A 13,140-nucleotide genomic window follows, 5' to 3' on the forward strand; every position below is an offset into this window, starting at 1 on the left:
AGTCTAACCACCAAATATCTCTATCTTTATTCTCTACATCAATAAATCATGTTCATTCTTTCTAATGGCCTCTCCTTATTGAAATAATAAAGCCCTCCTCTGGATAAATTACACAGAACCTTTTGCACTGTGCCCATTGATTATATCAGAAAAATTAGCCCTTAAATATTGATTCTCCTTTATTCTCCTCTCATGCTGTTTTCAGAGGGAAACATATGTTGAAACCTGAATTTACACTGGATTATTTGGCTAGTAGGCCTTCCACTCCCTTCCTTACATTTCCCCTTCAGGTCTGCTGAATTTTGAGCTGCTAATATGTGCAGCTCTGGGCAGAATGCTGTTTATTTCTAAAGTGAACTGGCTCCATCTTTGTAAATAAATTATAGTGCATTATTAGTAGATCTCAGTGTGATATTGCAGAAAATTTGCAATATGCAGTATCACAATAATTTGCCCTGCCTGTTGTGATCCAATTGACCAACTCATTTCCTCCTCCCTAGGATTTCTATAAATGCAATAACAGTCACTGAACTGAACTGAATAATCCTAAAGCCTACAATACAAAAACAAACATTATTAATTGATTATAATTAACCTTAATATAGATTCATGTTCTTCAGGGCAGACAACATCTTAACAAGTAGGGTTTTTTTCATGAACTCAGGGACATCACAATGAATTATGGCATTTTTCGCCTCTCCTTTCATAAGGGATGAAAGGAAATGAATGAATAATAATAACACTAATAATAATAATTTTCAACTACTTTAACAGAATTTCCCAAATGAAACATTTGTTATCTTATCCTGTCTCATTGTTATTTCTACTAAAACAACTATAATTAAACGGAACATACATTCGTCTCCGTTTTTTAATATCATAGTATCATTGTTTTGGAAATATACACAGAGATCCAAAGCACTGGGTAAAATAAATGATGTCGAACTTTATAGATCGAATATCTGAACTCTTGAAAGAAAAACCACCACAACAAAAAAAAGTGACAGCCATTCAATCCTTCTCGGTCCATCCTCTGACCACTCATGCAGCGTGATGTGCGTGAATCACGACATACCATCATGTGGAGTGATGTAGGCAGAAGCCCACAGACTGTGATTCACTGTAAAGGAGGAGCCAGTTAAACAGCGTGGACTGTCGGAGAAGAGAGGAGGAGAGAAGAAAGCGAGCTGAGGGCTGTGAGACGACGAGTCGGCTGAAGCGAGAGTGCGAGGTTTACCAGCTTTTTATTTCCTCCGGAACCCTCGACGCTGTCATAAAGAAGCCTGTGAAGTGAAGGACTCTCAGGATGGAGCGGATGGAGTCAATGGAGCCGATCTCGGCATACTACACCACGGATTACCCGGAGATCCAACCAGACAGTACTTACGGATCCAAAGAGACAACCGAGAGCCAGGCAATGACTCCACCACCTCCAACATATGACGAGGAGTTGGTGCACAAGGTACGACCATATGGTCATCATGATACAACAACAGGTTTCATAGCCAGGAGCACTTTTATGCACTTACTTGCTGCGCGTTTTTTTCACGTGATTTTGCTTCTTGTTTATTTCTTCTTGTTTATTACTGGTGAAATGTGAGGAAACGTTTCTAAACCCCGCAGCATCCCGGTCCTTGACCGGATTTGCGCTCACGTGGTGCTGATTTACATTCAGATGCAATTTATAGTTGGTCTGTTTCCAGCCCTAATGTGTGTCAAATCACTTAATTCCTTCTGAGATGAGCTGTCAGCTTACAAGAAGGTCCCCCTTCACATATGAGCCGATTACTTCCTGCTGTCAGGGCAGGAAAGCTTTAAAAGAGGTCACTTTCTTTGAAAAAATGTCTTAACCAAACGCCAAATTCCCAAAGCAATCCTCACATTTAGGTGTTGATCACCAAAAAGTGCTGTAGAATAAAATTACATTTCAAACTCAAATTTTAGTTGACAAGTACACTTTCAGTTTCTCCTTACTGCGACCCAAAGCTCAAATAACCCATAAATACAACAGTAAATACACTAATTTATTTCTGACACCTTAAATTCCATAACTCAAACACACTAAAATACACAAACACACTAAAATGTCAGAGTGAATGTGATCCTGTTTTGACTGTTGTCACAAAAACTGTACAATATAGCCATTTGTCATTCAAAAAGCTTAATTGCGCTCGCAGCAAGCAGTTAAGTTACATTAATGTCTGGATTTAAAGAGAACCACTGAATCCTTCCTGGTGCTCCCATTTGACCTCACTGTTGATGGAACAAAGATAAAAGAGGAGCTCCCTTTAGGCTTCAGTGAAATGTCACATTGTATTTCAGAGCTGTGTTGCAGAAACCATTTCCCTTCAGTCTGGAGGAGTCATGTCATTCAAATGGCATATCTTTCTTCTGATAAGCATCTGGCCTCCAGCCTGCTATGTTCTAATTTCTCTCTTTTTAGATATAGCAACTGAGCAGAATTAGCACATCAATACTCTGATTCAACTGATAAGACATAAACTTTAAAATAAAACTATCCGGTAAAGTCAAAAATGTATTCCCTTTAACTAGCTGCCTTTAATTGCCTTAGAAATTTATTATAATCTTGCTACTTATTTATTTATGTTTGCACTCATAAATGTCCCAGATCATTGGGTGCACCCTTGGTTTAGGTTCAGGGTTATTGGCAAGGTTAGGCATACACTTATTTTTAAGTTTATAGAGAGAGTCTCTGGGAAATTAACAGAATCAAATTCACTTCATCTCTCTGAAGTCTAAAGGCATGTGTATGTGTCATCTTAGTGTGGAATGTGATTGGTTGGGACCAAAATGCAGACCCTAAAGGAAGGTAGAATTAAACATGAAATGAATTAGAGCAGGCCGGGCCCTGCCATTGACTGACCTAGGTGGAAGCACTGCTGCAGCACACAAAGCATTGATATCTCCACCAAGCTGGGTGCAGAGGTGGTGATGGACAGCATTACGGAGGACCAGGCTTACTCTTTGAAGATGGCGGGCTCAGACAAAGCCTATCTTTTAAATGCAATTCAGAGTTTCCTTACATAGACTTGGGCTGGGAAGCAGCCGATTATTGTTCAAACAACACAATTATAATTTGTGAAATTGAAAATGAAATAACTTTTTTATTTTATATATATTTAATATTTTTATTTTATGAAAAGTCTGGATGTACCTCTTTACCATTCTCATGCATGTGCACACACATGCACATGTGGTCTGCGTCACTGCCATAACAAATACATTCTGTGCACTGCCAGCTATAAGACCTTATGCAGAAACGTTTGTGATTTTCCTAATAATTTCAAATGAATTTCAATCATAAAAAAGGTTGTGAATACTTGTGTAAAAAGATATTTTAAGTATTTAAGTTTTAATAAATTTACTCCCAAACACTCCAAAAACCATCATCACTGTCATGGGGTGGATTTTGTGTGTAGATTTACTCGGCATTGTTTGGCTGTAAAGGGCTAAGGAATGCAGTGCGAGTCTTCACAAAGATAGATGCAATTCTAACATGTGACTGTTATATCAGCTCACACATATACACACCACACACAGACTTGTAGTGTCAGGGAAGCAGGTGCACTGAAAGGGGTCATATTCTAAGAATACACCGTGTTCTTTGTGTCTAAATCAAGAAGAGTAATTTCAAGTGAACTTGAAAAAGTCAGTCTTGCCTTTTTGCCCTTCCTTTGCCAATATAAATAATAAAGGGACTAATAAAGGTTTATCCTATCTTTTGTACTCACTCTTCTCAGGCTTTCACTCTGCCTTACCTTTTCCTCCCAGGAGGAGTTCTAATTACACAACAAAAAAGGCTCTTTTTAAGAGCTCGTTGGTGAGGCCAGTACTTACTCATGAAGCTGAAATGGTTACAGTTGCTTTGTGGATTCCGTTCTGTTATTAATTCTCCCTTCAATACTCACAGTTGTCCCAGATGACATTTTTAATAAAGTCAACCTAATACTGCTTTTGTAATATTTTTGGAAAGATTAGCTTAGAGACATCTTTACAGACAGAGTGGTTTTGTATTTTTTCTTACTGCCAATATTTCACATTAATACCCACAAAAACATTGCATTCTTTTGTATCTCACAGTGGTTTCCTGTTTTTTCCATTCTCTCCATGGCCCTCATCCAAAAGACACATTTTTAAAGCTGCAAAGCACTTTTTTTTTTCTTTTTTTTTTCATTTTAAAAAAGTCTGTAAGTGTAGTAAAACCATGGTAGCTACCTGTCCACCACAAAAAAGCAGACATCACTATCAACTAGCTGGTTGAGTGTTTAGCTAAATAGCGGCAGACCAAAACAGAACTAAAAAGGTGGATACAGGACTTTAATTTGTCTAAAAAAACAAACACTTGGTCTTACAGATTGCAGGGCACATTGACTTTTAGTATCGGAAACAGTGACTTTATCGCCTGTTGTTCTGTGGTTTCAAACCCCAGCTGTGCAGTATATCAAAGCTTAAATCAGTGGCAATTTGGAAACTGTCAAGCTAAATTACATTCTGGTCAATACTGCACATGCTCCAGGAAGAGAAAAGTGACATTTCAGAGAACTGTATCACTCTAAATTCACCACATCCCCTAATGCTGTTACTCCAACGACTTGTAAAAAGACATCCCATGCTTATTGCCTCAGTAACCTCCACAGAAGCTCATACTGAGGCTAGAAAGGAAATTTGCAGGCACTTAGCAATCTGCCTGTGAACCACAGAGATGAGAGAAATCTAATTCTTCTTTCTCTCGCGCACTACAACACATATACACAATATACATCATCAGTGTGTAATTCCCAAACATCTGTGGTGCATTCGCCTCATTACCTCCTGTCTCTAGAGGGGTTTCATGAGACAGTCTCACTTCTCGGCTAACTACAATTTAGTAGCATCACCACATGTACGTGTGTAGTGAGTACAATGAGTATGTTTTTTTTTTCTCAGCACTAATTCCATCTTCACATGTACACATGGAGGCATTATGTTACACACTCTCAGTTATGTCCAGTAAAGAGGGAAGTGATACAGCTGAATCACAGCAGGATCAGATCAAAATATTTAAATAAATTATTGTCTTCAGCTTTAGATGCAGTCAGTGGCTTATGTGATCACAGACTGCATGTAAAAGACAGATGTATCTTCCACATCCCAAAAAGTTAATTCTGTTCATCTGGACGTGGCGTTTTCAGTGGGAGAAACATTTCCTCACTCATCCAAGTGACTTCTTCAGTCTCAGCTGACTGCAGATTTCCCCAACTTTATAAACAGTACATGTGCATAATGACCGAAACTAGAATCAATGGTGAAAAATGGACTGTCAGGTCAGTTTCTTGATCGTTAATGTGATCAACAACCACTGATCAAAAACCATTGATTAATGGCCATGAGTACCATTCACAGAGAGTTGGGGAATGGCTGCAATCACAGCATTATAAGATGGTCAAAGATGTACCCTTAGGCACCCTCTTCAATTCAGAGATATCTGTATCTGTGGGGATGGTGTTCGCTCTGCGTTGTACCATCCTGATGACACCCAGTTTGTGCTTCAGTGGATGAAGCAGAAGCACAAGCCTTAAATAATGATCCGTAAGCGTAGGTTTATAGTACACATCAACTTTCAAATGTCCCCATTACTGATGGAAATCTCACAGTCTAAGAAGGCTAACCTGTCATTTTTCATATCATCTGTGGTGAGCCTGAAATAATTTTTCTACTGAGTTAATGTGATCAGTGAAATGTGGTATATCCAGTACACCACTTCCTATGTCCCTACGAAGTAGTGTACTGGCAGATGTTAGAAAGTTTGACCTGCAGTCTTACCAACAGCCATCAGGAGTAGACTTCCACTCTTTAGAAAAAGAGCCCTAATCAGGCACCAACTGGGTACCTGGTTATCAGCACCTGGAGTACCAGAAACTCAAAATAAGAGTCAATAGCAGAATAATCTGTTTGACGTTGGCAGAGAAGATTTGGTTTTTGATGTACACAACCCACACACTCAACTCTGCTACTCAAAATGCATATGCATTTTTTGTGGCACTATTTAAGGAGAAATAAACAGATTTTTCAAAGCTATCAAATTTATTGCCTAAAAGCATTATTACATCAAAGAAAAACCAGATACAAATTTCCTTAGGTTTATGCTGTGAGTTTTACTGTGCGGCTCCCCACCTTTCAGGACACAGTAAACTGGAAAAACAGAATACATGTAAAGCCTCTCTGTACAAGGTGTATTTCAAAGGAAGAATAAGGAAGTGAATTTGCTGGTGACTCCTGAGTAAAGCTGATATGAAAATTCACTGGATGACTGATGAGGCAGTATCCATATTTAATCCAGCACACTGGGATGTAACTCTTTTCTAAAAATCCTCCATATGCTGAAATCAAATGAGGCTACAAAAGCTGCTTTAGCTTCTCAGCTCTAATCCTTTCCTCCATTCCCCCCACTTCTTTTATTTATCCCTGATCATTCATAAAGCCTTGAGGCAAAATTGAGTTCAACCACTGCCTGGTTTATCTGATGAGTGTCATGCCTTCACTTTTTTCTTGATTTGTCTTAGTTCTTTACAAACTGCTCATCATCAGATCAAGTTCAAGTTCAAGAACTTTATGCATTCTATCCCAATTTATGAACCTTTTTCTATTAGTTTAGCATGCCAGAAAACTCACCTGCTATTATTAAAGCAGCACTGAAAAACTCAGCGCTTTAACCCCTGGGCCATTTGTCATTCAGTGCAATTTTAAGGCAGGCCTACTTGTGCATATCTGACCAAGAGCGATAATCACATTTACTGTCTTTTCACACAATATTTGGCCACAATGACAATGAGTACTCCTGAGTTTTATCAAGACAGGACTGGTTGAAAGTTTTGTTGCCTTTTTAAGACCACTTTATTACATTTCCATGGTTACTATTACTAGACATCAAGTGAAGACCACTTCTGACAGCACATCTGCATTTGAATCATAAAGCAACTGTAGTGGATGCTCCAGCCCAGTAGCTCTTCTAGTATTCTACCCCAGTGATTAACGGCCACTGCAGCTAATTAGTGCATAAAATACATTACTGAATGTGTATTAAGGTGAAATCTAAGAGTGTGAAGATGAAGGTTCTTTCATGAGAGTTAATGAATGGAAGTCTATTTTTTATGCCTAACTTTCTTTCTATAAACATAATTAAGATTTTTATTGTCTCAACCTGCCACTCTATAAAATGCATTTGGGTGTAAATGAAGAACTACCCTGGTGCCACAGAGAGGAAAGAATGTGAATTTGGCAAAGAACAAAGATTGGCATTGATTTCGGCACTGAGTTTCTTAAAGATGGCATTTCCTTTGCCTTGCAAAGGGTTACCAAAATATTTACATATATTTTATTCAAAACTTATATGTAGCCAATATACCCTAACCTATGCTTAAAAAATTTAGGTTTAGCCTTTCTGCGATTTTTAAAGCTTTCAAGAACAAACGTTCAAACACAGGTCTTTTCATTGCCTGTCTTTACAATCTACAATCCTTTTAGTTGTCTCTTCCTAAACATAACCACATAATGATTGAAGAAATCCATCATTCTTGTGGCTTACTGCATTATTTACTGCATTTTTCTTCTGGCAATAATATTTATAATATATTTCACTACAGGATAAAATGTAGTCATTTGGCTGTCACAAGATAAAAGCCACATAGCCTGCATCAAAACTCCCAGATCACTCCTTGAAGAGAGCAGAGAACAGCTTGACTGTGTCGCACTTACTTAATCTGCCACAGTTAAAGGACACTTTGTGGGTGTGGAGGTGGTGGGTACCCTGGTGTGACTGAAATTAAAGCGCAGTAGACAATGAAATATGGACTGATGGTCCTGGTGACTAAGTTGGATGTGTGAATGCTGCCTTTCATTGATTCCATTGTCTTGAAGGTTATCTCCTCTGGCTTGTGAGTCATGCGGTAATAGTGGTACACTGCCAAGCTCTTAGAAAAGAAAATGTCGGTGCTGCTTGGAAACAGAATTGTCGACCATGACACAGATGTTGACTCACAACTGAAAATTATGAAATGATTGCAAGCATTCAACCATAAAGAGATTTTCAAGGCCAATTGAGACTGCAGCCAGCCTGCTGCTCCCGTATCACTAGGGGTCACCACAGCTTACTCTGTGCCTCTACCATATACTTAGACCATATATATAGAGGTAAGAAATTTAACTGTGGGATTTTATGTGTTTTCCTACAGACAATCCTGGTTGGGGACAGTGGTGTGGGGAAGACATCTCTGCTGGTGCAGTTTGATCAGGGCAAGTTCATCCCTGGCTCATTCTCTGCCACAGTGGGCATCGGATTCACAGTGAGTGCTTGGAACAATTTTTTTTTTTATGAAATTGGACTGGCTTTTATTTATCCATGGTTTTAGATTTGCCTCTGGCATTTCAGACATTAGCAGTGTGGGAGGAGGCAACCTAAGTGTCATTGTGTGAGAGGTGGGGTACACCTTGGACAGGTCACCAGTCTGTCTCCGTTTTATATATATATGCAGATTATACAACTTATATGTATAATCTGCAAATGAATACTTTCCATCCTCTTTAGAGTTTGCTCATTTCGATAAAAAGCTGATGATTCACATTTGCCACTCAGTGCCATTAAAATCAATGCAGAAGAGAGGTTGTAATGAGCACAGGCAGTAGCTAGTGTGACGTCACTCACTGGTTTGTAAGTTCTTATTATCAAGCCTCAAGATGACCCTTTCTGTCTTGGTGTTTTGAAACCAGATGTGATGAGAAAGGGATGGTTCTCATTGGCTAATGACTTGTGATTGAAAAGTAATTCACCGGGAGTATCCTCCTTTGTGAAACTTATCACTTGATTGATGAAAATTTACAAAATGGGCCAAGCAGATTATTCAATATAGGACGTCAGGGCCAGGGAAACATTTCCTTACAGTCATTGGACTTAGATGTGTTTTTGCACCTACATGTTTCACTTTCCAAGCCTTAAAGCTACATCTATCTTTAATACTATCTACATTAATGACATGAGAATGTAATTAGAACCACCCCGCTGAAATCTTAAATGGTGAAATTTAGAAATATTTTTTAAAACAATTCTGAAGTTTGCAACGATTTAATATAGTATTAAATGAAGCAAGTGGGAGGGTTTTCTTTCCCATAAGTTTTTATACGTTGTGACTTCTTTTTGCAACATGAGTCACCCCCTGCTGACCATTAAAAGGAATGGAGGTTTGAGGTAGTTGTACATTGCCTCTCTCACTAAACATATATTTCAAAATCTGAAGAAATAAAGCCACAACTATCGACAAACATAGATAACTTGTCTTTGTACTTTGCATTTTTAATTTGTTCTACTAGCTGCTCGTACTGTTCTTCTGTTTCTACCTCTCTCAGAATAAAGTGGTGACTGTGGATAACGTAAAGGTCAAACTGCAGGTCAGTAAGTAAATCAGTTCCAGTGCAAAGTTGATGTGCTTACACAATAGCACTCTATTTTTAGAGTAGTGGCTGGTTTCCTCTTGGGCATCACCATTATAAGTGAAAATAAGAAGTAGCCAAGTGGAAACAGGCCAGTTCTTTTCTGTTTCAGATATGGGACACAGCAGGACAGGAAAGGTTCAGAAGCGTGACACATGCGTATTACAGAGATGCACACGGTGAGGCGATACAAACCCTAATCCATATCACAGCATCACAGGTGTTACACTGGCACTCAATTTTTGTTGGTTCTCTTTCCAAAGCTTTGCTCCTTTTGTATGACATCACCAGCAAATCATCTTTTGACAACATTAGGGTAAGTCTGTATTTGTACCCTGGGAAAATATGAAAATGTGCTACAGTTAAAGATTTATTTATGAGTGTGTTTGTATGTCTCTTGCTTCAGGCTTGGTTAACAGAGATCCACGAGTATGCACAGAGCAATGTAGTCATCATGTTGCTGGGCAACAAGGTAAGAGGAAATTGTTTGAGAAGCTTAGCATGTGGAGCAAAAAGTGCAAAAGAAGGATATGATCTGTGCTGAAGACAGAGCAGTTTCTGGATCAGGGCATTTTGTAAAGATAATGTAAACGAGTTATAAAAGAGTTAGAGCAAAGTGATAGTGCTGCTTTGGGTTCAAGTGTCGGGTTTAAGTATATGTAACAATATGAATGCAATGATAAAAATGTGAGTGGCGCCACATCGTAGGTAGCTTAGTAATAATAACATTTTTAAAAGCTATATATAACATATATGATGCTGTATCACATTTTGTTATATATTAAATTTACAAGTCCTCACAAAAAACAGTGTAAATTTAATCAAATGTACAGTTGCTGCACTACTTCAATCACTATGCGTGTATAAAAGTATCTGAACTACCAGCAAACTACTACAAACGTGTTAGACTACTAGTTTTATTACATGATCTACTCTTCAACATTGAATAGTGGTAGCAAACACTGAAAATTCCACAAGATATGTTTTCCTTTAGAAATATCCTGATTGATCTTGTATATTATGAAGTCTAAAAATGTAAATACTCATACCTGTGCATGGTTTTGTTCAGCTTTAAAAAAAAATAGCTGTATCAAGATGTACATTGTTTTTTTTACTTAATAGTTTAAATGTGTTTATTTTTCTGCACCAAGTCTTTCCTAAAATCCTAAACTAATGTGTGTTTATCAGGCCGACATGAGCAGTGACCGAGCGATCAGGAGAGATGAAGGAGAGAGGCTGGCCAGAGTGAGTATTTTATTTACTTCCATAAAAACAGAACTGATAGCGTTTAATCTGCTACTTACTGTGTTGTGCTCTCTTTGTGTGTTCAGGAGTACTCAGTTCCTTTCATGGAGACAAGTGCCAAGACAGGGGTCAATGTAGATCTGGCCTTCACTGCTGTGGCCAAGTATGACACAGATGCCACACAGTAGCTTTTGAACAGTCCATAAACTATAGATGTGTATGATCTGAAATGGTCCTTGTTTGAGCCAACAAGAAGTCATGTAATGGGACTAAACAAAGATAAATTATTATCATTTGCTTTGCTTTTCTTCTTCTGCCACTAATTTCATTTTCATATGACAGCAGCAAAGTTGTTACTACTGAATTTGAGATTGTTTTTTCACATCGCTCAATTTTATCTCACATCTTTGCTGAACATAGTATATATTTTCAGAAAATTCCAGGATTCATTATAAAGAAATGTTTCAATTCCCTTAGTACTATATAATTTAACGTATTTATTGCAAGGGATTTATTCTTAAGTAGTCCACTACTATTTTCATGATGCTATCTGTGTTTTCTTACCACAATCCTCTGCAGTAGAATAATTCTATCAATATCAGTGTTATCTTCTAAAATATGCCTTGTTCTGTTCTTCAGGGAGTTGAAGCATCGGGCCATCCAGCATCCCAGTGAACCCAAGTTCCAGATTCATGAATATATTGAGGCACAGAAGGAGAAGTCAGGTTGCTGCAGCTACTTTTAAAACTTATCTCCCAACTCTTCCTCCTCCCATAGCTCTGGGCGAACAGACTGTCAGAGACACATTACTGAGTGGGAGGAAGCCCTGTATCTCACTGCTGCTCACAAAATGTTACACTGCCATTCATTCAAGACTAAAAGCCAAACGTACATCAGTGGATTAACCATGCTACAGACCCACACAAATTTTCTTTAGCTGAATACCTCCAACTCTCCAGACGTCAGTTTGCACTACTGATGCTTTCTAAAGTACATTCAAGGAAAGAGTAGTTATTTATTTGATATGTTAAAAAAAAATTCCTGAGGGAATATTTTGTAACTTAGATGATCAATATTAGTCTCTTGTATTTGTTTTTTTTTTTTTTTATGCAATTGCAGTCAAGAGTTAGTAAATCTGGAGGCAGGAGCAAACAGCTAGCCTGACCCTGTCACAAACCACCTACAACTCCATAACATAGTTTTCTCATTTGTTTAACATGAACCATGCTAACAGACAGTGTATCCTAGCCTGTTAGCATGAGAACTTTTACTAATTTTGATTAAGCGCAGTGCAACCGATGCTAAAGGAGCCTTTCATTTAGAGAATATTTGGTTATAAATCCAATTAAAAACCTTTTCATGACATTTACATGCATCTTCTATTTTTAAAATTGTATTTATTTATTTATTTATTTGTAAGTAATTATAATAAATTATAATTATCTATATAAAATGTATTTTCTCTTGGTGAAGTTATATGATTCATGTGTCTTTGGAACAGTTATTTTTGTTAATATTTTCTGTTGTTTCCTCACATGTGGACGGTAAGGCGCTAGGCTGGTTAGCGCTTTTGCCTCACAACAACAAGGTTACTGGTTTAAGCCCTGGTTGGGATCATTGTGTGTAGAGTTTGCATGTTCTCCCTGTGCCTGTGATGATTTTTCTCATGCATATTGGGTTAACTGGTGTTTCTAAATGAACTGTAGACCGTATGTAAGGAACTTAAACTACTTGGAGCATGTAGAATAAACATTGGCATGCAGAGCAATGCATCTGTGAACTGTGTCTCTGGGAGAAGGATTACTGTGAAGAGCGAACATTCGATACTAAGTACTTGAGTTGTTGTCTGTTATTTAAGGAGGCGTTATGTACATACAGCATGAGTTGAATAATTTTATATGGTGTTATACTGTGCAAAAGTCTTGGGTCATCCTTGTAATAGTTGCAGCATCTCTGGGGGGGGGGGGGGGGGGGGGAGGGGGGGGGGTCAAACCAAGTGCTCCATTGTCTGTTTTTCTATCCAGGTGTGCTTTTATTGTACATAAAGTGTGTTTGGGATCATTGTCATGCTGAAGAATTAGGCCATTATCAATCTGCTGCTTGCCCGATGGTATTGAATGCTAGTTCAAATTCTGACCATACTTATCTGCATCCGTAATTTGATCAAGTTTTGACAATATCCCCAACATCACTGGGTGAAACACAGCCTCAAACCATGAAAAGGTCTCCACTTACAGATGGCTGTTGAAACTCAACCTCTACTGGCAACTCATTGAGCCAAATTTGGATTTATCACTGCATAAGACCTGTTAGCACTGATTTTCACTCAAGTTCTTGTGTAATTTGGCACAGGTAAGCCTTTTCTCCCTGTTCCCATTCCTTAACAAGAGCCTCTTGACAGCCATCTTTCCA

General features: G+C 38.2%; 1 protein-coding gene across 1 annotated transcript; it reads left to right on the forward strand.

The window, feature by feature from the left end:
- The first annotated feature begins 1,006 nt into the window (after positions 1 to 1,006).
- On the forward strand, positions 1,007 to 12,500 carry LOC146567943 (ras-related protein Rab-37-like). The gene is made up of 9 exons (XM_085283648.1): positions 1,007 to 1,462; positions 8,232 to 8,342; positions 9,400 to 9,441; positions 9,596 to 9,662; positions 9,747 to 9,799; positions 9,890 to 9,955; positions 10,672 to 10,728; positions 10,815 to 10,891; positions 11,368 to 12,500. The coding sequence occupies exons 1-9, from the start codon at positions 1,307 to 1,309 to the stop codon at positions 11,471 to 11,473; spliced, it is 735 nt and encodes a 244-aa protein (XP_085139774.1). The 5' UTR covers positions 1,007 to 1,306; the 3' UTR covers positions 11,474 to 12,500.
- Positions 12,501 to 13,140: the final 640 nt, after the last annotated feature.

Source organism: Mchenga conophoros, linkage group LG8, assembly GCF_057382185.1.
Source record: "Mchenga conophoros isolate Kocher_MC1m ecotype Shallow Benthic linkage group LG8, M_conophoros_male_GT1.1, whole genome shotgun sequence".
Lineage (NCBI taxonomy): Eukaryota > Metazoa > Chordata > Actinopteri > Cichliformes > Cichlidae > Mchenga > Mchenga conophoros.

What these genes read in the sequence shown, in the direction of transcription:
- LOC146567943 (XM_085283648.1), top strand. Translation starts at nt 1,307, where the DNA reads ATGGAGCGGATGGAGTCAATGGAGCCGATCTCGGCATACTACACCACG. An exon ending in ACGAGGAGTTGGTGCACAAG is followed by an intron (nt 1,463 to 8,231) that starts GTACGACCATAT and finishes GTTTTCCTACAG; the next exon opens with ACAATCCTGGTTGGGGACAG. An exon ending in TCATGTTGCTGGGCAACAAG is followed by an intron (nt 9,956 to 10,671) that starts GTAAGAGGAAAT and finishes TGTGTTTATCAG; the next exon opens with GCCGACATGAGCAGTGACCG.